General features: G+C 69.9%; 1 protein-coding gene across 7 annotated transcripts; it reads left to right on the top strand.

Annotated features, from left to right (window-relative positions):
• Nucleotides 1-27,479, top strand: RNF44 (ring finger protein 44). Of its 7 annotated transcripts, none has more exons than XM_075900699.1 (11): nt 1-159; nt 17,844-18,008; nt 20,392-20,608; nt 21,350-21,514; nt 21,596-21,763; nt 21,962-22,123; nt 22,288-22,403; nt 24,025-24,112; nt 24,233-24,354; nt 24,423-24,522; nt 25,081-27,479. In XM_075900699.1, the coding sequence occupies exons 2-11, from the start codon at nt 17,917-17,919 to the stop codon at nt 25,141-25,143; spliced, it is 1,293 nt and encodes a 430-aa protein (XP_075756814.1). In that variant the 5' UTR covers nt 1-159; nt 17,844-17,916; the 3' UTR covers nt 25,144-27,479. The 7 variants fall into 7 exon arrangements, with proteins under 7 accessions (XP_075756814.1, XP_075756818.1, XP_075756815.1 ...); XM_075900700.1 differs by lacking the exon at nt 1-159 and adding an exon at nt 11,736-11,895; XM_075900701.1 differs by lacking the exon at nt 1-159 and adding an exon at nt 13,794-14,534.

Below are 27,479 nucleotides of genomic sequence, written 5' to 3'. Positions count from 1 at the left end.
AGGCTGCTCCTGCGTGCGGCGCGGCCGGTTCCATTGGGCGGCCGGGGGGGGGGCGGTTCCATGGGGCGGGGCTGAGCGCCGGGCCCGAGGAGCCAGCGCCAGGCAGCTGCAGCGCCCGCGGGCTCCAGCGCCCGGGCCGAGCCCGGCCGGCGGCGGCAGGTAGGGACCCCAGGCCCGTGGGGCGGCTTGGCCAGGGGCCGCGGACTCGGGGGGAGGGCCCGGTGCGGGAGGGGGAGGGCCGGGGCGGGAGGTGCAGGCAGAGCCCGGTGCAGGGGGGTGGGCCGGGGGGGGAGGTGCAGGCAGAGCCCGGTGCAGGGGGGTGGGCCGGGGGGGGAGGTGCAGGCAGAGCCCGGTGCAGGGGGGTGGGCCGGGGGGGGAGGTGCAGGCAGAGCCCGGTGCAGGGGGGTGGGCCGGGGGGGGGAGGTGCAGGCAGAGCCCGGTGCAAGGGGGTGGGCCGGGGGGGAGGTGCAGGCAGAGCCCGGTGCAAGGGGGTGGGCCGGGGGGGAGGTGCAGGCAGAGCCCGGTGCAGGGGGGGTGGGCCGGGGGGGGGGGAGGTGCAGGCAGAGCCCGGTGCAGGGGGGGTGGGCCGGGGGGGGGAGGTGCAGGCAGGGCCCGGTGCAGGGGGTGTGGGCCGGGGGGGGGAGGTGCAGGCAGAGCCCGATGCAGGGGGGGTTGGCCGGGGGGGGGAGGTGCAGGCAGAGCCCGGTGGTGGGTTGAGGGGGGCAGTGAGGGCAGAGCCCTGCACAGGAGGGGCCCGGGGGGGATAGAAGCAGGTGGAGTCTGGTGCGGGGGGTGGTGGATGGGGGACCAGGGGTGGGTAGATGCAGGCGGAGCCCAGTGTGGGAGGTGCGACTGGGGGGGTAGGTGCTGGCAGAGCCTGGTGTGGGGGTGGTGGGACCGGGGGTGGGGTAAATGCCGGTGGAGCCCGGTGTGGGCCTGGGGGAGTCAGGCAGAGCCCAAGGTGGTGGGTGTGGAGGGCAGGGAGAGTGTTAGAGGAAGAGCCTGGCGGGGTGGGGGGCGATCAGTGGGTTTATCTTTTTTGTGTGCTCTGGGACATGGGGAACGATGCTCCCACTGGGCCCCTTGACCCCAGGGCTGGCCTGGCGTGGGCCGGGGTCCCTGGGGGGTTGTGCAGATCGAGGTGCGGTGCCAAGGGGCCGGGGTCCCTGGGGGGGTTGTGCAGATCGAGGTGCGGTGCCAAGGGGCCGGGGTCCCTGGGGGGGTTGTGCAGATCGAGGTGAGGTGCCAAGGGGCCGGGGTCCCTGGGGGGGTTGTGCAGATCGAGGTGCGGTGCCAAGGGGCCGGGGTCCCTGGGGGGGTTGTGCAGATCGAGGTGCGGTGCCAAGGGGCCGGGGTCCCTGGGGGGGTTGTGCAGATCGAGGTGAGGTGCCAAGGGGCCGGGGTCCCTGGGGGGGTTGTGCAGATCGAGGTGAGGTGCCAAGGGGCCGGGGTCCCTCGGGGGGTTGTGCAGATCGAGGTGCGGTGTCAAGGGGCCGGGGTCCCTGGGGGGGTTGTGCAGATCGAGGTGCGGTGTCAAGGGGCCGGGATCCCTGAGGGGGTTGTGCAGATCGAGGTGCGGTGCCAAGGGGCCGGGGTCCCTGGGGGGGTTGTGCAGATCGAGGTGCGGTGTCAAGGGGCCGGGGTCCCTGGGGGGGTTGTGCAGATCGAGGTGCGGTGTCAAGGGGCCGGGGTTCTTGGGGGGGTTGTGCAGATCGAGGTGCGGTGCCAAGGGGCCGGGGTTCTTGGGGGGTTGTGCAGATCGAGGTGCGGTGTCAAGGGGCCGGGGTCCCTGGGGGGGTTGTGCAGATCGAGGTGAGGTGCCAAGGGGCCGGGGTCCCTGGGGGGGTTGTGCAGATCGAGGTGAGGTGCCAAGGGGCCGGGGTCCCTGGGGGGGTTGTGCAGATCGAGGTGAGGTGCCAAGGGGCCGGGGTCCCTCGGGGGGTTGTGCAGATCGAGGTGCGGTGTCAAGCGGCCGGGGTCCCTGGGGGGTTTGTACATTTCAGGGTATGGTTGCATTGCGGATACTGTGTCTCTGCAGAGGCTGGGCCGCCGGCCTCACTCATGAGTCTTTGGGGGCTGATCAGGGCTGCAGCTTGGGGAGGGTCCTGACTTCGGGCTTTGCCCGTCACCGTGGCATTGGGGCAGCTCCCGCGAGGTCCCGAGTGGAGGTCAGCACGTCTGGCTCTCCAGGCTGCCCTGCATGCACTGTTTTGGGGGGTTCCTAAATCGCCCAGCGGGAGCTGTGTTGGCAGGTTGCCTGGCGCTCGAGCTGAGCCGGAGCCGGCTGCTGCGGGAGGGTGCAGGCCCCAGAGCCAGTGCACAGAGCTGTGCTCCGAGGCTGGCTGGCATCTTGTGCTGCACGTGGGGACGGAGTCGCAGCCCACGCCGGCGCAGCGCTGGAGAGCCAAGTCGGCCTGTGTTGGCTCCGGTATGACGTCAGCTCCTGAGCCACGTGCGGGGGAAGGGCGCTCCGGTGTCCCTTGCAGCGCCTGCCAACCAGGGATGTGGCTGGTTAGCTGGTTAACAAGTAGCTGTCTCCTTTCCCGGGGGACGTTAACCCCCCCCTTTGAGCGGTTAATTGGCGGCGTGGGATTTACGTCCCCATGGGGACCTTGCCTGGCTGGCTTCGCTGGAGGGGGCCCTGCCAGGGAGAGGCCCGTGCGCGTGGGGCTGTGTTTCCGGTTACAGATCCTGCGGTGCCGAGCCGGCACTGGCCGCTTGGGCAATGGCTGGGCCGCAGGGCCGCCTGCCTAGCACGCCGGTTCTGTCCCGCTGCCCCTGCCCGCCTCGGCTCCGGCCTTGAACCCTTGTCCCCATCTGCGGGAGGGTCTTCAAGCTGCTCCCCGCCAAGGAACTGGGGCGCTTTGTGCAGCCGTGAAGACCCCAAGCTCCCCGGAGCAGGCAGCCGGCCACTCGGCCCAGGCCGTGGGCGCTTGCTGTCCCTTGCAGTTCCCAATGTGCAGCCCTGCTCAAAGGCGGGGTGCCCGCTGGAAGGGCAGCGGGATGGGGCGGGCTGTAGCCCAGAGGGAGGCTCACAAGCCAGTCTGCGGAGGCAAGAGGCACGTGGCCTGGCGGTTGTTCTCCAGCGTGCCAGGGCCCGCAGGTGCCTTCAGTCTCGGATGCCTTGTGTGCTGTGCTCTGGGCTTTTCTGCACGCTGAGGGACGCGTGGCCGGGGGCGGGGCGAAGTGCTGTCTGGCTCCGTAGCTCAGGAAATGCTAATACTGGTGCAGGTGGGGTCGCCTCCTCTTCTGGCTTTGGGAAAGGGTCTGGAAAGGGCGAAAATGCGGAGCAGTTTGGCACAGCTGCCGTAGGAGGAGAGGTTAGCGAGACGGGACTTTTCAGCTGAGAGAAGAGGAGACAAAGGGGAGATAGGGTAGGGGTCTAGAACATCCTGACAGGTGTGGAGAAGGGGAATAAGGAGAAGTGATGTACCTGTTCCTGTAGCACAAGAACTAGGGGTCACCAAGTGAAATGAAGAGGCAGCAGGTTTAACACAAACCAAAGGAAGTTTTTCTTCACTCGGCGCACAGTCAACCTGTGGAACTCCTCGCCGGAGGATGTTGTGAAGACCAGGACTTTAGCAGGGCTCACAAAAGAGCTAGATACGTTCAGGGACATTAGACCCAGCAGTGGCTGTTAGCCAGGTGGGCAGGGCTGGTGTCCCCGGGCTCTGTGTGTCAGGAGCTGGGAATGGGCGACGGGAGGGATCACTGATGATTCCCTGTTCACCTGGCCCTGGCCACTGTGTGCAGACAGGACTCTGGGCTGGAAGGACCCGTCGTCTGACCCAGCCTTGCCGCTCTCGTTAAACATAAGCAGCGGGCTCCAGCGCCGGGCCCAGCGCATGGCTCTGGCTGCTTCTCTAGAGCGGACGTGGAGCTGGCCCAGTGCGGTCGCCAGCGCGGCCGTGCCAGGTGTGCCTGCCAGCCGCTCTGGCCTTTCCCCTCCGCTATGGGCAGCGCTGCCCGCCCGGCGCCTCGCTGCACCACGGCCCGAGTCTCCAGCCACCGGAGCGAGGGTGGCGACCCGCCCGCTGCAATTGCTTTTGGCCCCTCTCAGCCTCTCGCCCGCGCCTCCGGGCCGCCTGCTGGGGCCTGTCCCGACGGCTCCCCGTGATAACGGTGCCCTGCCACGCTGCCCCCGCACACCCGCTGCTCCTGGGCGCCCACAAGCGCTGCCCCAAAGGCTAGTGCTGCTCCCGGCACCGCCCGGCTCCGGCTCACTGGGGAGCGATGGAGCCGCCCTGCCTGGCGCCTGCGGGGGGACGGGCTCGGCAGCTGCGCCCCGGGAGAGCTGCAGGCTCTTGGCCGAGGGAGGGCGAGTGGGCGTCTCGTGCCCCTGCAGCGCGGTGTGGGGGTTACGCACCGGGCGCTGGCTCCTCAGCCGGTCCCACTAGGGATGTGGAAAGGTGCTAATCAGCTAGTCGACAGGCACTTGCGCATTCCTCCTTTGACCAGTGCGTTTCACCGCCACGGAGCCCGGGGCCGGCTGGGGAGCGCCCCGTGTGCCACAGCTGCCCCGTTGAAACCCGGAGGCGGCGTTTCGAAGGGGCAGCCGCTGCACCTGGCCCAGCTGTGTGTCACTGGCACTTTGAAGTACCCCTCCCCCCCGGAGGTGCTGCCTGTGGCCGGAGCAGAGCCCACCCAAGAACTCGCCCCAGCACCCCCCGGGTCGCCCATCCCTGCGCAGAGCACGTGGCCCCTTTGGGTTCTGAGGGGCACTCGCCTCCCCCGGAGCCTTGGGGCGACGCCTGGCCGGGCCAAGCAGCCGTCCCCTGCGGACGCGTTGCGACGGCGGCTGGTGGGGGGGCCGCGGGAGGGGGCCTGCTCTCCGCGGGTGGGAAGTGGGGGGCGGCGGCAGGGCTTGTCTGGGGTGTTGCGCCCGCCAGGGTGGCTTTGGGCGGGGGGAAGGCCTGTCTGCAGCAGGGTGGTACCGAGTGTGGTGCAGCAACACCCCTCTCTCGCCCGCCCTGCTGTGCGGGGTGCCGGGGAGGTGGCTTGCAGCAGCCTGGCGGGACTGGGGACTTGGACAGCGCCTGGACCCTGCAGCCCAGCTTTGACACTGACGCCCTTGGGGGCTCTGAGCTGTACCCAGCCTGCAGGCAGGTAAATCCGCAACGGCCTGGGCCCTGCAGGCTCCGGGAGCCGGGCACTCCGCTGCGGGGAGCCCTGAGTGCCAGGTGCAGCCCCTGGCTGCGCTGGTGGCTGGAGCAGCAGGTGTCCGCAGGGGCGGATGCAGAGCTCTGGGGAGCAGCAGGAAGCGTGCGGCTGGGCTCGCAGGTTTGCAAGCAGAGCACCTTCCGCTTCTTGCACAAGGAGCTTAGAGCAGTGGCGGGCGCCTGGCCTGCCCCCCCCCCCCCCGGGCCTTGTTCCTCTCCCGCCTGGGCTGGGTGGGGCTCTCAGCAGCCTCTGGCTGTGCCAGCCAGACTGGCCACCTGGTGGGACGAGCCTTTCCCGGGCCCGGGTTGGGTGTGGGCTACAGCGAGCGCGGGGCGCGAATGGCTCCAGCTGGCTCAGGAAGCGGCGGGTGGCTGGTCCCCGGAGCACTCAGACTTTCTCTGGCTGGCGGGGTCCCTGGCCCCCTTTCCTGCGGCACAAGGGGGGGAGATTCTGTGCCAGTCCCCACTGATCTGCGCAGGGGGGTGGCTTCGGGCCCCGGGCTGGGCAGTTGAGCAGGCTGGAGCCCAGACGAGAGGTTACAGGCAATGCAGTGACCTGGCAGGTGGGCCCTGCTAGAGCCAGGCTGGGCTGAGGGTCTGGCCGGCAGGTGCCTGGCCCTGCTGGGCTGCTCTGGGCCGAGTGTGGCTGCAGCTGGAGGAGTGCGGGGCCCCGGGAGAGCCGACGGGACCGCTCTGGCCTCGGGCTGGGCGAGGCAGGAAGGAAACCAGCTCTCTCCGCCCCGGCGGCAGCTCCGGGAAAGGGGAGGTCTGACCTGGAGAGTCTCTTGACACCCTGAGTTGCCCCCTCCGGCCACGCGGCCCAGCTCGGGCGCTGGCCAACATGCCCCAATTGGCATCCAGCCCTCATCTGGCCGCAGCGTCCTGTCCCTGACCCCGAGTCTGGGGCAGGCCCCATGGCCTGGCCCCCATCTGGCTGCAGTAAGAGCTGGCAGCGGCCCCCCTCCTGCTGCAGCGTGGGTAGGAGAGGAGGCCGCGATCCTGGCCTGGCCCCTTGTCCCGCTGCTACTGCCCAGGTGCAGTAAGGTAACCTGGCCCCAGGGACCCCCCCACGTACTCTACTTCCCACCCCCACAGTCCTGCCCCTCGTACCCCCAACCCTGACTCCTGCTCCCCCAGCAGCTGAAGTCCGGAGGGCAGTGTCTCGTCGGAGCTGTCAGTTACCAATAATACCGCCATGTCGGCTGCCAGTCATGCGAACGGCACCCTCTGCGGCGCGCTGCCGAGCACTGGTTGGACGGGGATGCCGCTCGGTGCTGCGCTTTGCAAAGCTGCCGACCGCGGCTTGCGAGGGCCGGTCGTGGGAAAAGCCCTGCCCAGCCGCCTCGCTTGGCTTCTCGCAGCCTCCTCGTCCTTCCCCGTGTGGCAACTCCTGCGCCAGCGGGCTGCCATGCGCCCATACAGCAGCGAGGCGGGCGCCTCGCCTTCCAGAGCCCGGCCCTCGGCGGGGAGCCTGCCAGCCACGCTGCTGCGAAGGGGGCTGGGCGCCCAGGCGGAGGCCCTGTCCAGGCCGGAGAGCACAGCGTTCTAGCTGCACAGGGCGTGTCAGGCCACCCTGGGAGCTGCCGGGCTGTCTCAGAGGCTGGTGTCAGTGAGAACTGCCCAGGGCTGCCCGGGTGGGAATTCCCTAGGAAGGGGGGGTCGCTGGGATGGGACGGCCTGACCTGGGAGAGGGGAGCTTGCCCAGCCCCTGGGAAGGGGAGCTGTTTGCTGGAGCAACCTCCGCGTCTGATAGAACGGTGGGCCCAGGCAGACCGGCTCTGTGGCCCTGCTGGCATGGGCCCTCTGAGACTCAGCTGGGGAGCTTTGGGGAATAGGGGCTCCCCTGCCGTGTGAGTGGCCAGGTCAAAGCTGCAGAGTCTGACTTGCTGGGGACACACAGTGCCAGGCCCCCAGGATACGGTGACCTTGGGCAAGTGACGAAAGAGGATGTGTACACTCGTGTGCATAGACACCTGCGCCCGTGTGTGTGTGTGCACCCGTGTGTGCGTGCACGCCTGTGCCCATGTGTGTGCACCCTTGTGTGTGCCCGTGTGTGCGTGCACGCCTGTGCCTGTGTGTGTGTACCTCTGTGTGCCCGTGTGTGCATGCTCACCTGTGCCTGTGTGTGTGCCCGTGTGTGCGTGCTCACCTGTGCCTGTGTGTGTGTACCTCTGTGTGCCCGTGTGTGCGTGCTCACCTGTGCCTGTGTGTGTGCCCGTGTGTGCATGCTCACCTGTGCCTGTGTGTGTGCCCGTGTGTGCGTGCTCACCTGTGCCTGTGTGTGCCCGTGTGTGCGTGCTCACCTGTGCCTGTGTGTGTGCCCGTGTGTGCGTGCTCACCTGTGTGCATGCGTGTGTGGGGGGGGTTTCCTTTGTGTCAATGTGCGCACTGCTGCAGCCTTCTGATGGGTGTGCTGTCAGATGAGGGACAGCCGCACGCGGCCTGAGCTGTCGGGGAAGTTCCCTGCCCCAAGCCGAGTGGTGAGTCCCAGGGGAGTGGTTTGTCCTGGGGGAGCTCCGCACGGCTGGGTGGCTGCAGCCCCCGAGACTTGTGGCAGGTCTTGGGCTAGGAAGAGCATCTTTGTCCCGTGCACCGCTGGCCAGCCCGCAGCTCGGCCTCGGTGCACGGGGTGCCCCACTGTGGTGCAGACGCTTGGCTCAGGGACTCCGGGAGCACCCGAGAGGTGACTCGGGCCAGCCAGCGCAGGCGTCCCTGGAGGGATCGATGGGCTTGGGTAGCTGGTCGCCTTGTTTGCTTTCTGGGCGGGCAGTTTCAGAGCCCGGCTTTGGGGTCCTGAGGCTCCCCCCCCCCACTCGTGGAGACGAAACTGCAATGAGGCCGAGGACAAATGTGTAGCAACTGGGAGGTTTCCGAGAGGATCAGGGAAGAGGATTCTGAAGGGGAGATGCGCTGAGCCACGCAGACCCACCCGGTCTAATCCCGCTCCAGCCCTGACCTACATCTGGGGCACGAGAAGCAGCTCGCGTCTGCCGCAGCAGATGGTGTCTTGAGGCTGGACTCGGAGGGGTTTGGGTGAGGCGCCCGGGCTGTGTATTTACTCCTGCTGGAAAGCCGCCCGGGAGCGCGTGTGATGCCTCTGGAGGAAGGAAGCGCTGGCGCGCACGGCCGCAGCCTGGTGGAAGTTGCATGGGGAGCTCCCAAAGGCTGCGGCGTGCTGGGTGGACGTAGCCGTGTGGCTGACGGGTCCCGCAAGTCCTCTCGACGGGCGGGGCAGGGGGGTACCGGGTGACGGGGGCTGGAATTTCTCCTAGCTCAGCTTAGTGCTGACTAGGGATGTGAAATAACGTTTAGAGAGGTACCTGGGTTAACGTTACGTGAAAGTCGTTAAATGTCTCACCGAGATCCCGGGCCGGGGGCCACTCCAGCCTGGCCAGGCTGCCAGTTACCCGGCTACCCCGGTGTGGGGGATGCGCGTCGGGGAACCCTTGACGTCCCTAGTAGCGACCCAGAGTTGCTGCCCTCTGACCACACGCGGGCAGTGGTTAAATGGGCCACGCAGGTGTCCACGCTGCACAGTTGCTGCTACTTCTTGGCAGCCTGGGCGCGGAGGCCCAGGGAGGATGGGAGCCCAGAGGCCGCCTCCCTCGTCTCAGGCTGGGTGCGCTGGCATGGTGACTGGGCGTGACGCTCGCACGTGCTGCCCAGGAGCTCAGCGAGAGGCCTTCGTGCCCTGCAGCTGCCTCTCCTCCGCACTCCGCTCGCTGCGGTCAGGAGCTCCCTGCGGAGGGTGGGGCAGCGAGGGTGTGCCCCGCACCGTGCGCCGGGGAAGGGACAGTCGCACCTCAGAAGGCTTGTGGGGGCACTAGGAGCATGTCACTCAAGCGCTGAGAGAGCCGTCTGGCGTCTGGGGCAGCAAGAGCTGCAGGGCTGGCGGGTGCTGAGTCTGGTCAGTGCGTGTTCCCATCCGCCGTGGGAAGAGCGGCAGTGTCCGGACTCGGGGTGGTTAGTCGCTGCTTAGGGCCAGGAGCACCCTGCGGGACGAGATCCCTGTGACTGACGGGCCCTATATCACCCTTCCCAAAGACCTGGTCTCTGCCCCAAAGGCCTGCAGGCTGAAGTGAGTGATGTCTGGCAGGGAAGGGGAGAAGGAGACTCCAGTTAATTTAGAGCGGGGTGGGTGCTGACCCACAGAAAAATCAGTCGGGGGTCGCACACAAGGGAGAAGCAAAAACCCCCTCATTGATGTGGCCCCCAATTGAGAGCAAGACCCTCCCTGCATTCCCCTCGCACACCAGCGCTGGGGGCGGGGGGGGCAGGCTAGTAGATTTTGTGTGCTCCAGTCCCGTGTGGGGATACCAGGGGGCTGCGCCAGCCAGGGGCTGGATCCAGGCCTTAGGTTCCCCACTCATATTTAGATCTATAAATATAGGCCACATTTCATGCACAAACATACTGTTCTCCCCCATCCCCATGCCCTGAATCAAACAGTTTGTGGGTTTTCTTGGCAGGAGAACATCTAGACTGAAACTGCTGATTGGAAGGCAGCATGGCTGGCAGGGGACCACTGTGCGTATGGTCATGGGGGTGCCCCGCCCAAGAATAACAGCTACATCTTTGCTACCGTTGTCCCGATCTGCCCGCTGTCGGGTACTTGGGCTGTCTCTCCCCTTCCCCGCTCTTGCTGTGGCTGGGTTCGCGTGGTGTGAATGGGCCATGTGGTGGGCAGGGTGCTTGGACAGAGACCTGATGGCAGAGAGCCTAATGCTGCTCAACAGAACCCCAGGGATGTGGCCTTTGCCCTCAGTGTGCCTTGCTCAGGAACTGGAACCAGTAGAGTATGTACTGGCTGGCAGGCTAGCGATGGGTGAGGGATGGTGGGAGCACACGGCCCACCCTGCATTGCTGGCTGGCCAGTGTGGGGGAACCGCGTGGAGCGTTCGAGATGGCACTCTGCATTCACTGGTGCCATGAGCCCTTTGGCTACGTCTACACTGGCATGATTTTGCGCAAATACGTTTAATGCAAGAGAGCGTCTACACTGGCATGTGCCTTTGTGCAAGAGATGTGCCTTTGCGGAAAAGTATCCGTGCCAGTGTAGACGCTGTCTTGCGCAAGAGAGCTCCGCCGGCCATTCATGTTGCCTGTCTACACTGGCCTCGTGCGCAAGAGGGCTTTTCCCTGAGCGGGCGCATGCTGGTTCTTACGCAGGGAGCCCTGATTTCACGCAGTGGAGCGCCCGGGTTCTTGCGCTGAACTCCCCGCCGTGGAGACAGGAGGCCAGGTTTTGCCAGTGTGGATTCAGCCTTTGTCTTGCTACCACTGAAGGGACGTGCTGGTGCCTGTAGAGGAGCCTGCCCTGACAGCACCGCTGTGAGCGACTGTCTGCGGGACTGTCCCTGGGTCGCTAAGGGCGCGGGGATGAGCCCGGGCCGGGTGTCTGACACCACGTCTGGCTTTGTTTGGCCCCGAACTGGGTAGGGGTGAGAGCAGCCCCCCGAGTCTGCAGGGTCAGTGGTAGGGCCTGTGGGCCTGCTCCCGGCCTGGACACACGCCTGGCTTCCTCAGTGTGCGGGGGGGGGGGCAGTTCCTCTGTGTGCGGGGGGGGGGGGGCAGTTCCTCTGTGTGTGCGGGGGGGGGGCAGTTCCTCACTGTGCTTGGGGCAGTCCCTCTGTGTGCGGGGGGGGGCAGTTCCTCTGTGTGTGTGCGGGGGGGGGCAGTTCCTCACTGTGCTTGGGGCAGTCCCTCTGTGTGTGTGTGGGGGGGGCAGTTCCTCACTGTGCTTGGGGCAGTCCCTCTGTGTGTGTGTGTGTGGGGGGCAGTTCCTCACTGTGCTTGGGGCAGTCCTTCTGTGTGCGGGGGGGGGGCAGTTCCTCTGTGTGTGTGCGGGGGGGGCAGTTCCTCACTGTGCTTGGGGCAGTCCTTCTGTGTGCGGGGGGGGGCAGTTCCTCACTGTGCTTGGGGCAGTCCCTCTGTGTGCGGGGGGGGGCAGTTCCTCTGTGTGCGGGGGGGGGGCAGTTCCTCACTGTGCTTGGGGCAGTCCCTCTGTGTGCGGGGGGGGGCAGTTCCTCTGTGTGTGTGCGGGGGGGGGCAGTTCCTCACTGTGCTTGGGGCAGTCCCTCTGTGTGTGTGGGGGGGGGGCAGTTCCTCACTGTGCTTGGGGCAGTCCCTCTGTGTGTGTGTGGGGGGGGCAGTTCCTCACTGTGCTTGGGGCAGTCCCTCTGTGTGCGGGGGGGGGCAGTTCCTCACTGTGCTTGGGGCAGTCCCTCTGTGTGCGGGGGGGGAGAGTTCCTCTGTGTGTGGGGGGGGCAATTCCTATGTGCGGGGGGGGGGATTGGCGGGTGCGCGCGCGGGGGATGGGGCCCCCCCCGCTGGCCTTTGTCCCTGTGCGCGAGGGGGAGCGGCCGGGGGGGGTGGCGGGGGGAGGGGCTGCCCCGGGCCGAGCGACGTTCGGGGGCCAGGCCCGGCCCGGCCCCTCCCCCGCAGGTACAGGGCCTGGCCCGCGCTCCGTGGCGACAGTTGCTAGGATACCAGCTGCCCCTGGTTACGCCGAACCCTGGTGCCCCGCGCGGGGAGGGGGGAGGCGGCTCCGGGCCCCCTCCCCCCACCGCGGGCAAGATGGCGGTGGCGTGTGACGCGCCCGGTCACGTGCCCCCGGGAGCGCGCCCCCGCCCGCCGCGCGCGCCCGGCCCGAATGTTGTGAATCAAACGCCCCGGCCGCCGCTCGCCGCCGCCGGGTCTTAAAGGGCCAGAGGCGGGGGCGGGGCCGCGCCGGCAGGTAGGGCCGGGGGGGGGCGGCGGGAGCCGGCACGTGCGGCGCGGGGGGGCTGCAGGCGCGGGGGGGCGCGCGGGGGGGCGGGGCGCGAGCTGCCTCCGCGCCCTTTGTTGTTGCTTTTGTGCGGCCCGCGCACGTGGCCTGGCGCTGCGGCCTCCGGGCCCCCCCCCGCCCGCCCCGCCCCCCCCGGGCCCGCCCCGCCCCCTTGTGCGCCCGCCCCGCCCGCCGCGCCCCCCCCCGGCCCCCCGGGCCCGCCGCGCCCCCTTGTGCGCCCGCCCCGCCAGCAGGACCTTGGACCGACAACCTCCGGCGGGGGGGTTACGGGGGGTCAGTGCAGGGGGCTGGCGGGGGGTTACAGGGGGTCAGTGCAGGGGGCTGGCGGGGGGGTTACGGGGGGTCAGTGCAGGAAGGCGCAGCGGGGGGGTTACAGGGGGTCAGTGCAGGGGGCTGGCGGGGGGGGTTACGGGGGGTCAGAGCAGGAAGGCGCAGCGGGGGGGTTACAGGGGGTCAGTGCAGGGGGCTGGCGGGGAGGGTTACGGGGGGTCAGAGCAGGAAGGCGCAGCGGGGGGGTTACAGGGGGTCAGTGCAGGGGGCTGGCGGGGGGGTTACAGGGGGTCAGTGCAGGGGGCTGGCGGGGGGGTTACGGGGGGTCAGTGCAGGAAGGCGCAGCGGGGGGGTTACAGGGGGTCAGTGCAGGGGGCTGGCGGGGGGGTTACGGGGGGTCAGAGCAGGAAGGCGCAGCGGGGGGGTTACAGGGGGTCAGTGCAGGGGGCTGGCGGGGAGGGTTACGGGGGGTCAGAGCAGGAAGGCGCAGCGGGGGGGTTACAGGGGGTCAGTGCAGGGGGCTGGCGGGGAGGGTTACAGGGGGTCAGTGCAGGGGGCGCAGCGGGGGGGTTACAGGGGGTCAGTGCAGGGGGCTGGCGGGGAGGGTTACGGGGGGTCAGAGCAGGAAGGCGCAGCGGGGGGGTTACAGGGGGTCAGTGCAGGGGGCTGGCGGGGAGGGTTACGGGGGGTCGGAGCGGGAAGGGGCAGCGGGGGGGTTACAGGGGGTCAGTGCAGGGGGCGCAGCAGGGGGGTTACAGGGGGTCAGAGCAGGAAGGCGCAGCGGGGGGGTTACAGGGGGTCAGTGCAGGGGGCTGGCGGGGAGGTTACAGGGGGTCGGAGCGGGAAGGGGCAGCGGGGGGGTTACAGGGGGTCAGTGCAGGGGGCTGGCGGGGAGGGTTACGGGGGGTCAGAGCAGGAAGGCGCAGCGGGGGGGTTACAGGGGGTCAGTGCAGGGGGCTGGCGGGGGGGTTACGGGGGGTCAGAGCAGGAAGGCGCAGCGGGGGGGTTACAGGGGGTCAGTGCAGGGGGCTGGCGGGGAGGGTTACGGGGGGTCGGAGCGGGAAGGGGCAGCGGGGGGGTTACAGGGGGTCAGTGCAGGGGGCGCAGCAGGGGGGTTACGGGGGGTCAGTGCAGGGGGCTGGCGGGGGGGTTACAGGGGGTCAGAGCAGGAAGGCGCAGCGGGGGGGTTACAGGGGGTCAGTGCAGGGGGCTGGCGGGGAGGGTTACGGGGGGTCGGAGCGGGAAGGGGCAGCGGGGGGGTTACAGGGGGTCAGTGCAGGGGGCGCAGCAGGGGGGTTACGGGGGGTCAGTGCAGGGGGCTGGCGGGGGGGTTACAGGGGGTCAGAGCAGGAAGGCGCAGCGGGGGGGTTACAGGGGGTCAGTGCAGGGGGCTGGCGGGGAGGGTTACGGGGGGTCGGAGCGGGAAGGCGCAGCGGGGGGGTTACAGGGGGTCAGTGCAGGGGGCGCAGCGGGGGGGTTACAGGGGGTCAGTGCAGGGGGCTGGCGGGGAGGTTACGGGGGGTCGGAGCGGGAAGGGGCTGGCGGGCTGTGGGCAGAGGGGTCAGGACGGTTTGGGGGGTTGTGGGGACCCTGTAGCCGGGCACACACACGTGCTGGAAGAGGCTTGGGGAGCGGGTCTGTGCTGCCGGCTGGGGGGGCGCGGATGCTCCTGGCCGGCCCAGTGCCGGGCAGGGGGTGGGGGCCTTGGCTGAGGTTCAGTTGGCCGGGCAGGAGGAGGGGTGTTAGAATGGACTAGAGGCCCCTGGCTCGCAGACAGCTGCTTGCATCCTGCCGGGCCGGGGGCCAGCCCTGCCAGCCAGGTGCTGGGGGTGTGGGCAGCTCGAGTGGGCGAAGGGCAGCACCGGCATGACTGGAGGGGCAAGGAGCAGGGCTGAGCGCGAGTCCCAGGCCTCCCTGAGCGCGCCCGCTGGGAGCAGAGCAGAGCCCTCTTAGTGACGGGCAAGGAGGAAGGAAGGGGGCAGCCTTCATGGGGCTGAATGCGAGGGAGCGGCGCTCCCGGGGCTGCATGGAGGTGTGGGAAGGCCCTGCAAAGCCAGCGTCTGCGTTGGGCCTTCCTGCCTTGCTTTCTTTCCTGTGCCTGCCCTCAGGGGAGGTAGCTCCGGCAGGGCCTCTGGGAGTGTGGCTGGATGCGCACGGCTCGGGGCTCCCTGCACCTCCCCTGCAAGTAGCCACCCTGGAGCCCCAAAGCGCTGAGCATCGCAAGCCAGTGGCAGCCTGCTGGCAAACGCTCACCAGCTCCCACACTGTCGCCCTGAGGTTGCTGCTGTGACTACCGCTGTCCGCTGCTCATTGTTTAGGTAGGGCCTATATTAAAAAGAATTGCAGCAGATTCCAGCTCAGTGTTGAAGAAACTGGGCCTGTTGAGTCCTGCTAGGCCGCCCCAGTGACTGGAGGGGAAAGGAGTGGGGCGGAGCGTGGGGACGGAGGATGAACTCCACTTAGCTCTCCGCCCTGGGTCCAGGGGTGTGTCCCAGCGCAGGAGGAGCAAGCTGCTGCGGGAAGGGGGGTTCCCAGCTCCTGAGATGAGGTTGCAAGCTAAGCTCAGACCTGGCCAGAGCTTCCTCCTTGCGCTGCCCCCAGATGCTTCAGCTTGGAGGCCCCCTGCTGATATTGGCCCATCACTCGGCTTCCTCCAGCCTTTCCTCCAGGCTGACCTCAGGCTAGGCCTGGCCTCCGCTGGGTGGCTGGTCCCTGCTGCCGGTTCTCTGCTCGCCAAGGCCCTTTGGTAGGCTCCCAAGTCACTCCCAGCACTGCCTCGGCGAGCCCCCGTGAGGGACGGGCTGGTGGGAGCCTTGTGCTGCGGAGAGGCCCAGGGTGGGCCCTGAAAGGGAGACGGGGGCTCCGATTTATCTGGCCAGTGCTTGTAACAGACGCCCCCCCGTGGGCCGTCTTTGAGCTCGTACCCATTGACTGGCTCCGGCGTTGGGGGGGTTCCTGGCTGCTGAGCTGTAGGCCCAGAGCCACTGCCACAGGCCTGTCTCTGCGCGTGGCGCTTCCCGGAGCGGTGGCTCTAGCCGGCGCTGCTGAGGGTCGGTGCGCTCCACGGGAGGAGTGCTGTGACCTTGAGGACTGAAGAAGTAGGAAAGGGATGAAGTGCCCAGGGCGAGGCCCCTCTTGGGGGCTAGCGAGCAGGATTGGGGCTCGGGGCTCGGGCCTGTCGGCTGGTGCGACCGGGAGGCGAGAGGCGCCGGCTGCCTCACCTGGGCCAGGCGCTGCCTTTCCGGCTCAGAGGAGCGTGAGCGCATGGTACGGGGCCCTGCTGCAGAGACGGGCTGCCGTGGCGATGGGGGCCTGGCCGAGCAGGGGCTGGGGTGGGGAGAGCCATTGGAGCTGGAGGTCAGCGCTGGCCCCAGCACAAGGGGGTGAAAAGCAGCCCCATTCGGGAGAAGGGTCTACCCAGCTGTGGGGCGCGGCTCTGGAGCAGCGGAAGGGGGGAAGGACCAGTGCGATCATAGATGTCAGTGGGGTTGCCTGGGATGGGGGCAGGGCTCGGCAGCCTTGGGGTCCCGTCCACAGGGCCCTAGGTCACCGCAGGGAACCCCCCTCCTGCAGCTGGTGTATTCCGGGTTTGGCTTCGGGTCTCCTGGGAAGCTGGGAGCCCTGGCTGGCGAGGTCGGGGGCTCTGCGATGGGACCAGGTGCCTGCCGCTGGCTGGATCGTGCTCGCGTGGTCAGGGTCTGACTGACTGCTGTGGGGGGGGGGGCTCCCCCCCACAGACTGGCAGGGATCTTGGGGAGGAGGGGTCCTGTGCAGCGTGAGCTTGCTGGGATTGGCTCGGGGCCCGGGACATTGGGCCCCCTGTCGGTGCTTTCCCAGGGGCTGGGCGTGGTGTGGGGGTGGCCCGGGATGTACAGGAGGTGGGGCAGCACAGCGGGGTCCTGTCTGGCCTTGCGCTCTGTGACTGACTCGCTCGGGCGGAACAGGAAGCCTTTGGCAGAGCAGGAGCCGAGCCCTAACCACTGGGCCAGCCTGCCTCTGCATTGCTGCCGCGCCGCGGGATGAGCAGAGCATGTTGGTGGAGCCCTGTCCTGGGGGGGGGACCATATTGCGCCCGTGTGGCCCCTCAGAAGCGCTGCCGCCTTTGGCTCGCGACCCTCCATGGCCGGGCCGGGGCAGTTCTGGGCTGCCTGGGGCAGCTGGCTCTGCTTGTAGCTCCTTGCCCGTCCTAAAGCTCGGGGCATTCGGAGAGCGGCGTGTCGGTGCCTTGTCTCGTGGGGACGCGCGGTTTCTAGAACTCCTCTGTGGGGTCGGGAACGTGGTGTGCGGGGGGGGCCCTCTGTAACCAAGGAAACGTGCGAGCAAATGAAACCCCCCGTCCCACCAGTGGTCCCGCTAGGTTTTTCTGTCCATGTGAGAATCAGTTTTGTTCCGTGCGCAGAGGCATGGGTGGATGGGCACCACCAGTAGGAACACCTGCTGCCGGCTGTGGGCGCTCTGCCAATCAGCTGGGCGGCGTGGGGATCTCAGCTTGCCGGGGGCGCTGCCCTTGCCCCGTGCGTGAATGGCAGCCTGGCTATCTAGGCGTGAGTGCCGCCTCCTTTCCCATGTGCGCCCGTGTGAAGCTCCCTCCTTGGGCTGCCGAGGGGTCAGCCCCTCCTGCCCCTGTGCGTGGCCGCGGCCAGCCGCCTCCCGTCATGCCTGAGGCGCGCGAGGCCGGGGGCCGGCTGTCCCGGCACAGCCTGGCCCAGACAGTGGGTTTAGGTGGAAGTCCTCCGAGGGGTCTGACTTCTCCCTGGGCCGGCATTGGGAAATGCACGCGCTGGCCGTGGGCCCAGGCAGCCCTAGTCCTGCGTGCCAGGCTGTGAGTGGGGAGGGGGGTCAGCACGCTGCCCCAGCCCTGCTGGCTGCAGTCTTTGCGGTGCCCTGCTCCCCCTCGCTTGGCTGGGCTGGCTCACCGTCACGTGTATTGTGTGTCCCGCTCTCACGCCCAAGGGCCCCCCCGTGTGGAACGTGGGTCCCCGGCTCGCCCCACAGCACAGAGGGCACCCCGCTGCAGGGCTGGTCCCCCAGGCGCACTCGCGGCTGTGTGGGCTGGATGGGACCCTGGAAGGTGGGTGTCCAGCCTCGCCAGGCCCTGGGCATTGTGGGAAATCCTGGGGCTTAGCTGCTGGCCTGGCGTGAGGGCTGCCCAGCCCCTGGCAGGGGGCAGGCGATGCCACAGCAGGATGGGCCACGCTGAGCAGGCTACGTCCCAGGCCTGTGCCCCGCAGGAGGGGGGTGGGCTGGGCCTGAGGGTCACCCCCCCCCCGATCTTGTCAGCTCCTGTTTCTCCCTCCCTCGTGGCCAAACTCGCCGGGGTGGCCAGTCAGTGCAGGGCTGACACTGCCCTCTTGTCCCACTGCTGGGGAGGGGGTGGAGTGACAGCTTTGCAATGGGGGGGCCCTTGTAGCCTCTGCCCTGCACCCCTGACCCCCGTGGGGAGCAGCAAGCAGGTGGGGTGGGGTTCTCGCAGCCCTGGGGCGGGCGCTGGGCACGGACCCGTGGCTGAGAGAGGAGTGAGACAGGCAGAGGGTGTGGGGGGGAGGGGTGGCGTGGTGGGGTGGGGGGTCCGGGGCTGTTGCCTGTGGGTGCTGTCCGGGGGTTCACTGCCTTCTCCTTCTCGGCAGGTCGTGAGGTGCTGGTGTCTCGTCCCGCTCGGCGCCTGGGGCCCAGCACGTCCTCCCGCCTCCAACATCACCAATGCGACCATGGGACCTGGCAGTCAATAGGCAGCCGCCCTCAGCCCCCTGCAACCCGCGGCGTTTCGCAGGGGGGCCCTGCAGCAGGCCCAGGTACTGCCCCTTCCTCGCCCGGGGGAGGAGCCGTGCACTGCCCAGCCGGGCACCACGGAGCCACCCCCACTTGCTACCCGGGTGCAGGCTGGAGAGCACCTCCCAGCATGCGGCGTGGTATGGCTGTGCCATGGGCTGCGTCAGCACCTCCCAGCATGCGGCGTGGTATGGCTCTGCCACGGGCTGCGTCAGCACCTCCCAGCATGGGGCGTGGTATGGCTCTGCCACGGGCTGCGTCAGCACCTCCCAGCATGGGGCGTGGTATGGCTCTGCCACGGGCTGCGTCAGCACCTCCCAGCATGCGGCGTGGTATGGCTCTGCCACGGGCTGCGTCAGCACCTCCCAGCATGCGGCGTGGTATGGCTCTGCCACGGGCTGCGTCAGCACCTCCCAGCATGCGGCGTGGTATGGCTCTGCCACGGGCTGCGTCAGCACCTCCCAGCATGGGGCGTGGTATGGCTCTGCCACGGGCTGCGTCAGCACCTCCCAGCATGCGGCGTGGTATGGCTGTGCCACGGGCTGCGTCAGCACCTCCCAGCATGCGGCGTGGTATGGCTGTGCCACGGGCTGCGTCAGCACCTCCCAGCATGCGGCGTGGTATGGCTCTGCCACGGGCTGCGTCAGCACCTCCCAGCATGGGGCGTGGTATGGCTCTGCCACGGGCTGCGTCAGCACCTCCCAGCATGCGGCGTGGTATGGCTCTGCCACGGGCTGCGTCAGCACCTCCCAGCATGCGGCGTGGTATGGCTCTGCCACGGGCTGCGTCAGCACCTCCCAGCATGGGGCGTGGCATGGCTCTGCCATGGGCTGCGTCAGCACCTCCCAGCATGCGGCGTGGTATGGCTCTGCCACGGGCTCCGTCAGCACCTCCCAGCATGCGGCGTGGTATGGCTCTGCCATGGGCTGCGTCAGCACCTCCCAGCATGCGGCGTGGTATGGCTCTGCCATGGGCTGCGTCAGCACCTCCCAGCATGCGGCGTGGTATGGCTGTGCCACGGGCTGCGTCAGCACCTCCCAGCGTGCGGCGTGGTATGGCTCTGCCACGGGCTGCGTCAGCACCTCCCAGCATGCGGCGTGGTATGGCTGTGCCACGGGCTGCGTCAGCACCTCCCAGCATGCGGCGTGGTATGGCTCTGCCACGGGCTGCGTCAGCACCTCCCAGCGTGCGGCGTGGTATGGCTCTGCCACGGGCTGCGTCAGCACCTCCCAGCATGCGGCGTGGTATGGCTGTGCCACGGGCTGCGTCAGCACCTCCCAGCATGCGGCGTGGTATGGCTCTGCCACGGGCTCCATCAGCACTTCCCAGCATGCGGCGTGGTATGGCTGTGCCACGGGCTGCGTCAGCACCTCCCAGCATGCGGCGTGGTATGGCTCTGCCACGGGCTCCATCAGCACCTCCCAGCATGCGGCGTGGTATGGCTCTGCCACGGGCTGCGTCAGCACCTCCCAGCGTGCGGCGTGGTATGGCTCTGCCACGGGCTGCGTCAGCACCTCCCAGCATGCGGTGTGGTATGGCTGTGCCACGGGCTGCGTCAGCACCTCCCAGCATGCGGCGTGGTATGGCTCTGCCACGGGCTCCATCAGCACTTCCCAGCATGCGGCGTGGTATGGCTGTGCCACGGGCTGCGTCAGCACCTCCCAGCATTGGGTGTGGTATGGCTGTGCCACGGGCTGCGTCAGCACCTCCCAGCATGCGGCGTGGTATGGCTCTGCCACGGGCTGCGTCAGCACCTCCCAGCATGGGGCGTGGTATGGCTCTGCCACGGGCTGCGTCAGCACCTCCCAGCATGCGGCGTGGTATGGCTCTGCCACGGGCTGCGTCAGCACCTCCCAGCATGCGGCGTGGTATGGCTGTGCCACGGGCTGCGTCAGCACCTCCCAGCATGCGGCGTGGTATGGCTGTGCCATGGGCTGCGTCAGCACCTCCCAGCATGCGGCGTGGTGCTGCATTGCCTGCCCCGCCACCACGTGCTCCTGACCACCACAGAAGGGCCTTTCCTTCAGCTTCCTCCACGGAGTGCGCTTGACCGTTGGGCTGGGGCAGCCGCAGGCTCGCCGGGGTCGCTCTGGGGCAGTGGGGCAGGGCTGGAGCAGCCACAGAGTTGCCGTGGGGCCGGGTAGCTCTGGGGCCAGAGGATCTCCCTGGGCCCACCAGCAGCCAGTCAGGGTGTGGGGGGAGGGTGACCTGGCTCCCAGCGACAGCCCTGCCCATTCCTGGGGGGCCGGCTGGGCCTTGCAGCGCTTGCTGAGCTCCGAGCCCGCTCCCAGGGCCATGCAGCTTGGGCCCTAGCTCAGGCCACGTCCCCGTGGTCCGTGGCGCTGTGCCGGGAGCGGGGCCTGGCCCGGCTCACTCCTGGTCTGTTCCTTCCCCGTGGCGGCCCAGCCCCCCTTCCAGGCGTGCGTGGGGCCGACGCGAGCGAGGGGTGCGCGCCCTGCTGGCCCAGGATGAGAACCACCCGCCCCCTGCCTTCCCCCCGCAGCAGCAGCTCCCGGTAGATGAGCCCCGAGCGTTGGCTCTTGCCAGCACGCCGCCACGAATGCTTCACCCGGCAGCTCACCCGCCGCACCAGAGCCCATTCATGGTGGATCTCCACGAGCAGGTAGGGCCGGGCAGGGGCAGGGGCGGGGGCTGGTCTCTGCAGCCGGCGCGTGGCACCGGGAGGGGCGGGGCTGTGGGTGGCCCAAGGGCAGGCTGGGGCGGGAGGAGCGGGGCTGTGGGTGGCCCAAGGGCAGGCTGGGGCAGGAGGAGCGGGGCTGGGGTGGGCCGGGGGCGGGCCAGGGTGGCGGGAGGGGCAGGGCTGGGGTTGGGCAGGGGCAGGGTGGGGGGAGGGGCCGGGGCTGGGGCGGTGGGAGGGGTGGGGTTGGGCTGGGGTGGGGCTGGGGGCGGGCCGGGGTGGTGGGGGGAGGGCCGGGCCGGGCCAGGCTGGGGTGGGGCTGGGAGCAGGCCGGGGCGGCGGGCTGGGGGCGGGCCGGGGTGGGGCCGGGGCGGCGGGCTGGGGGCGGGCCGGGGTGGGCGGGCCGGGGCGGGGACGGGGCGGGCCGGGGGCGGCGGGAGGGGCGGGCCGGGGGCCGGGGCGGCGGGAGGGGCCGGGGCGGGGCCGGGGGCGGTGGGAGGGGCGGGCCGGGGTGGGGCCGGGGCGGCGGGCCGGGGTGGGGCCGGGGCGGCGGAAGGGGCGGGCCGGGGGCGGGCCGGGGCGGCGGAAGGGGCGGGCCGGGGCGGCGGAAGGGGCGGGCCGGGGGCGGGCCGGGGCGGCGGGAGGGGCGGGCCGGGGCGGCGGGAGGGGCGGGCCGGGCGGGCCGGGGCGGCGGGAGGGGCGCTCCCACGGGCGCTGTCTCCGCAGGTGCACCAGGGCCCGCTGCCGCTGTCCTACACGGTGACGACGGTGACGCAGGGCTTCCCGCTCCACGCCGGCCAGCACATCCCCGGCTGCAGCGCCCAGCAGCTCCCGGCATGCTCCGTCATGTTCAGCGGGCAGCACTACCCGCTGTGCTGCCTCCCGCCCCCCGTGAGTGCCCCCCCGCCCCCGCCCGGCCCGGCCGGCCCGCCGGGGGGGCCGCTGACCCACGCGCTCTCCCGTCTCTGCCAGCTCATCCAGGCCTGCGCCATGCAGCAGCTGCCCGTGTCCTACCAGACCTTCCCGCCCCTGCTGTCCAGCGAGCACTACATCCTGCACCCGCCCGTGCCGCCGCACCAGCCCCCGCACATGGCCCCCCTGGGCCAGTTCATGCCGCTGCAGGCCCAGCACCCGCGCATGGTGAGTGGGGCTGGGGGGCCTCGCCACCCCCCCAGGCCGGCCGGGCAGGGGGAGCGACAGTCCCGGGAGCCGAGGGCCCCACGAGCCGTGTCGGGAGCTGCTGGACCGGGGGGTGGGCCCACGGCAAAGCCAGCAGCAGAGCTCCCCTCCCCCCGGGTGCCAGCAGGGCCCTGTAACTGCTGCGCTCTCCTCCCCCAGCCTCTGCAGCGGCTAGACAATGAAGTGGAGCTGCGAGGGGAGCAGCATCCCATGGGGGGCTTCGCGTACCCGCCCTCCCCCCACGCCCCCGCGCTGTCCCCCTCCGTCCCGCTGCACTACCTCCCCCACGACCCGCTGCACCAGGAGCTGCCCTTCGGCGTGGTAAGTGCCTGCGCAGGGAGGGGGCGGGCGGAAACGTGGCCACGCCCCGAGAGCCCTGCTGGTGGGGGAGGGTGACCCTCGGGGGCCACCAGGACAGCTGTGCGGGTGGGGGCTGGCTGGGGTCCCCTGTGGCCCTGACCAGGCCCTGTGCTCTCTCCCTGCAGCCATACCCCCCCATGATGCCTCGGCGACTGAATCCCCAGCGCTACCGACTGCAGCAGCCGCTGCCGCCCCCCCCGCCGCCGCCCCCCTACTACCCCAGCTTCCTGCCCTACTTCCTGTGAGTACCTGGGGCCAGACAGGGCCGTGTCAGCGGGGCGGGGGCCGTGCTGATCGGCGCGGCAGAAGGGGGGGGCGTGTCTGGGGCAGAAGGGGTGTGTCTGTGGCAGCACCGGTCGGCGGGGCAGAAGGAGGGGCGGGGGGGCGTGTCTGGGGCGGTGCCGGTCGGCGGGGCAGAAGGAGGGGCGGGGGGCGTGTCTGGGGCAGCGCCGGTCGGCGGGGCAGAAGGAGGGCCGGTCGGCGTGTCTGGGGCGGTGCCGGTCGGCGTGTCTGGGGCGGTGCCGGTCGGCGTGTCTGGGGCGGTGCCGGTCGGCGTGTCTGGGGCGGTGCCGGTCGGCGGGGCAGAAGGAGGGGCGGGGGGCGTGTCTGGGGCGGTGCCGGTCGGCGGGGCGGAAGGAGGGGCGGGGGACGTGTCTGGGGCGGTGCCGGTCGGCATGTCTGGGGCGGTGCCGGTCGGCGGGGTGGAAGGAGGGGCAGGGGGCGTGTCTGGGGCGGTGCCAGTCGGCGTGTCTGGGGTGGTGCCGGTCGGCGGGGCAGAAGGGGGGCGCGGGGCGTGTCTGGGGCGGTGCCGGTCGGCAGGGCGGGGGGCGTGTCTGGGGCGGTGCAGGTCGGCGGGGCAGAAGGGGGGCGCGGGGCGTGTCTGGGGCGGTGCAGGTCGGCGGGGCAGAAGGGGGGCGCAGGGCGTGTCTGGGGCGGTGCCGGTCGGCAGGGCGGGGGGCGTGTCTGGGGCGGTGCAGGTCGGCGGGGCAGAAGGGGGGCGCGGGGCGTGTCTGGGGCGGTGCCGGTCGGCAGGGCGGGGGGCGTGTCTGGGGCGGTGCAGGTCGGCGGGGCGGAAGGAGGGGCAGGGGGCGTGTCTGGGGCGGTGCCAGTCGGCGTGTCTGGGGCGGTGCCGGTCGGCAGGGCAGAAGGGGGGCGCGGGGCGTGTCTGGGGCGGTGCCGGTCGGCGGGGCGGGGGGCGTGTCTGGGGCGGTGCAGGTCGGCGGGGCAGAAGGGGGGGCGCGGGGCGTGTCTGGGGCGGTGCCGGTCGGCAGGGCGGGGGGCGTGTCTGGGGCGGTGCAGGTCGGCGGGGCAGAAGGGGGGCGCGGGGCGTGTCTGGGGCGGTGCCGGTCGGCGGGGTGGAAGGAGGGGCAGGGGGCGTGTCTGGGGCGGTGCCAGTCGGCGTGTCTGGGGCGGTGCCGGTCGGCAGGGCAGAAGGGGGGCGCGGGGCGTGTCTGGGGCGGTGCCGGTCGGCGGGGCGGGGGGCGTGTCTGGGGCGGTGCAGGTCGGCGGGGCAGAAGGGGGGCGCGGGGCGTGTCTGGGGTGGTGCCGGTCGGCAGGGCGGGGGGCGTGTCTGGGGCGGTGCAGGTCGGCGGGGCAGAAGGGGGGCGCGGGGCGTGTCTGGGGCGGTGCCGGTCGGCGGGGCGGGGGGCGTGTCTGGGGCGGTGCCGGTCGGCGGGGCAGAAGGGGAGCGGGGGGCGTGTCTGGGGCGGTGCCGGTCGGCGGGGCAGTAGGGTGGGTCAGGCCCCTCCTCACCAGGGTTGCCTGCCACAGGGGGTATGTGGGGGCGCAGCTGGGGCAGGGTCCCTCGAAATCCCCCTGCAGGGCCCCGCTGCCCTTGGGTAACGGCCCCGTCCCCTCCCCAGCTCGATGCTGCCCGTGTCGCCGACGGCCGTGGGGCCCACGCTCAGCCTGGACCTGGACGTGGACGACGTGGAGATGGAGAACTACGAGGTGCGCTGGCCGCGGGGGGCCCAGGCGGCGCGGGCTGGGGAGGAGCCCTGCCGTCGGCGTGGGGTGTGGGGCAGTGCCCGGGGCTCGAAGGCGGGAGCTGAGCCGTCCCTTCGTCCCCAGGCGCTGCTGAACCTGGCTGAGCGGCTGGGCGAGGCCAAGCCGCGGGGCCTCACCAAGGCCGACATAGAGCACCTGCCGTCCTACCGCTTCAACCCCGAGAGCCACCAGTCGGAGCAGAGCCTGTGAGTGACGCTGGGGGTCGCGCTGGCGCCCGGGGCTCTGGCAGGGGCTGACGGTTCCCTCTCCCCAGGTGTGTCGTGTGCTTCAGCGACTTCGAGGCCAGGCAGCTCCTCCGAGTCCTGCCCTGCAACCACGAGTTCCACGCCAAGTGTGTCGACAAGTGGCTGAAGGTACCAGGAGGGGTGGGGCCGCGCACGCTGCCTGGGTCGTAGCCACAGCCCCTGGCGCAGGCTGGGCTGCCCTGGCCCTGCTGGCTCCCGGCTCGAGGGGCAGGCTGGTGTGGGGAGCTGGGCGCTGAGGGCGGAGGAGGGGCTGTGCCCAGCGGGCTGGGCTGCCCTGGCCCTGCTGGCTCCCGGCTCGAGGGGCAGGCTGGTGTGGGGAGCTGGGTGCTGAGGGTGGAGGAGGGGCTGTGCCCGGCGGGCTGGGCTGCCCTGGCCCTGCTGGCTCCCGGCTCGAGGGGCAGGCTGGTGTGGGGAGCTGGGTGCTGAGGGTGGAGGAGGGGCTGTGCCCGGCGGGCTGGGCTGGGCTGGGCAGTATCCTGGACACTGATCCCAGCTGGCTGGCCGTGGCCCGGGGAGGGGAGGAACGCGACGGGCGCCACACGGCGGCGGGTGCCCCGTGAAGGACCGAGCGAGGCTGGCACAGCGCACGGTTCCCGCCCCACCCCGCTCCCCTGCGCTGGGTAGGGGCGGGGCCGCTTGGACTCACTCTCCGCCCCTCCCACCCAGGCGAACCGCACGTGCCCGATCTGCCGGGCGGACGCGTCCGAGGTGCACCGGGAGGCCGAATGAGGCCCGCCGACTGCCGCACAACTCGCCCAAGGAAGAGGACTTGGGCCTCCAGCCGGCCCGGGCCCAGGCGTGCGCTTGCCCCGGGCTCTCCTCGGCCGCGGGGAGACTAGAAGCAATCCAAGCCCTGGCCGGCACAGCCTGGGCTCGCTGCGCTCCGTGGGGCCGGAGCGGTGCTGGGCGCGGGCGGAGGCGCGCTCCAAAGACGCCAGCGTTGCGCCGTCGCTCTCTGCTCTGGGCTTCGTGGTTTGGTGGTGGCTGCGTGGCCGCGCCGGACGAGGGAGCCCTGCGGTTTGATCCCACCAGCAGCCCGAGCGGGGCCGAGCGGCGGACGGGGCCCTGGCGGCCAGCAGCAGAAATTGGCCATTGGCGCGCCGGGCCTTCCCTGCTCCCCAGTCCAGCCTCCCACGGAGAGCGGGCGGGGCTGGGCCTGGCGCTGCCCCCCTTCCGCTGGAGCCCAGGCATGTTCTGCATTGCCCTTCCCCCGGGCCCGCCAGCCACTCCCCTCGGCATCAGCCACCCCCGGGCGGGAAGCAGGAGCAGGCCCCGGGCAAGGGTCCCGCCTGCCTTTGCAGGGGCTCATGCGGAGAGGTGCCCTGGTGCGGAGAGCCCCCGGCGGGCCGGCCCCCTTCTCCCGTTTCCAGATCCGATCCACGCTGAGAATCACTGCGCTGTGCCCCCGCCGGGCGCTGGCGGGGGCACTGATTTGAGTCTGGTCCCTGCCCCAGCTGCTATCATGGAGACGTCCAGCTGGGGCCTCCTTTCCCCGGCCCCGTGGAACGGAGACGCCGCGTGCACGGCCAGCGACTCGTCTTCCCTGCCCACGGGAGGCCGAGGCCGCTGCCTCCGTCCCGGAGCAGGAAGGACGCGCCAGCCCGCCCGGGCCCGCCATGTGTGTCGTGGAAGTCGTGTTGCATGATGTACGGAGAGGAGCCCCCTGCCGCGGGGGCCGGAGGCGGCCAGCCTGTGTCGATGTTCCCAATATGCATGCGTGTCTGCCGGCTTGGCCCGCGGCGCTGGCTGCTGGCCGGCGGGGCGGCTCTGTGCTCAGCTCATACTGCCATGCACTGGACTGCACGTCCAGCGCCTCAGGAGGACCGTAAGACTTTCAGGACATCCCCCTTCCCCCCAAGGTAAACCGAGTCAGGAGGCGCTCAGGGCAGCGGGAGCCAGCTTAGCCAAACAGACGCACTGACATCCCCCCAGCCGGGGGGGGCACGTGGAGCAGTTCCCCCCGCTCAGCATCCCACAGGCTTATACCCTCCCCATGGTACAGGGAGGTGGGAGGGGCTGGCTGGGTCCCTTGGGCAGGGGGGTGCCAGGCAGGGGGCTGGGGTGCAGCTGGCCCCTGAACATGGCTCAAGGCAGAGCGGGGAGGTGCCCGGCCCTGTGCTTCGTGCCCCGTGTGCCTGGACGGCGGCCAAGCAGCAGCTTCAGGCTGGCCCAAGCTAAGGCCCTTCCGGCCCTCGGCCCATAGAGCGGCGGCTTCCCCAGCGGCACCTGCAGCCGCCTGCCCTGGCTCCTGCCCACCAGGCCAGCACCAGCTCCGGCTCTCAGGGACGGCTGGGGGCGGGGGCAGGTAACTGCACAGACACCAGCAGGCCCCCCGCCGGCCCTCTCCCTCCAGCTTCTCCTGTTTTTAGTTCCCGGACACGACTAACCAAAGGTCTCTTCTGTACATAGCCGGCCTGGCAGCGCCCGCCCCCGCCCCGCAGGGGTGCCCCGTGCAAAGCCTTACGGTTCTGTTGATGGTAGCTCGGGGGCTGCAGGGCTTAGTGCAACGAGCCGCTCGCGTGGAGCCAGCCCCCACCTTAGGGTGTTTGTGATTGCTGAGTGCGCTGTAGATACCACTGTTCCCAGTGCGTTCCTGTGGGGGGTAGTGGACTGTCTGTTCTATTAGTCCAGTCCCCGGGCCCTCCAGAGGGACAGCGAGGCGGCCCCCTGGACGGTGCTAGGGCCTGTGTGCTGTATTAGGGAGGGGGCTCTCTGTATATAACTATATATAGACGTTTTTTTGCTCTGTTACTTGCACATTTTACAGTTACCTCATTTCCCCATGTATGTATTTGAAAAAAGGCTAATATATAGACAGAGGTTCTTAAAGCTCGACCGTGTTTGTTTCTCCATCCCTGGGCCTCCTCGTGGGCTGTAGCGTCGGCCATCACTAGTATGTTGTACTATATACATGTGTATTATACGGATTGAAATTTTTAACAGATTTGTACTTTTTTTAAAATGAAAGTTGCTAGTTGGGCTTGATCAAGTAGTGCAATCATTATTTTTTTTAATGTTGTGGCTGATTTTGAGAGGGATACTCACTAATAAATGTCTGATGTGTA

The sequence above is a fragment of the Pelodiscus sinensis genome, chromosome 17 (assembly GCF_049634645.1).
Source record: "Pelodiscus sinensis isolate JC-2024 chromosome 17, ASM4963464v1, whole genome shotgun sequence".
In the NCBI taxonomy this organism is placed as follows: Eukaryota; Metazoa; Chordata; order Testudines; family Trionychidae; genus Pelodiscus; species Pelodiscus sinensis.
Note: the sequence above shows the minus strand (reverse complement) of the source record. Positions and strands in the feature narration are given on the sequence as shown.

Coding starts and splice junctions, on each gene's coding strand:
- RNF44 (XM_075900699.1), top strand. CDS start 17,917: ATGCGACCATGGGACCTGGCAGTCAATAGGCAGCCGCCCTCAGCCCCC. Junction 21,764..21,961: donor AGGCCCAGCACCCGCGCATG/GTGAGTGGGGCT, acceptor CTCCTCCCCCAG/CCTCTGCAGCGGCTAGACAA. Junction 24,113..24,232: donor TGGAGATGGAGAACTACGAG/GTGCGCTGGCCG, acceptor CTTCGTCCCCAG/GCGCTGCTGAACCTGGCTGA.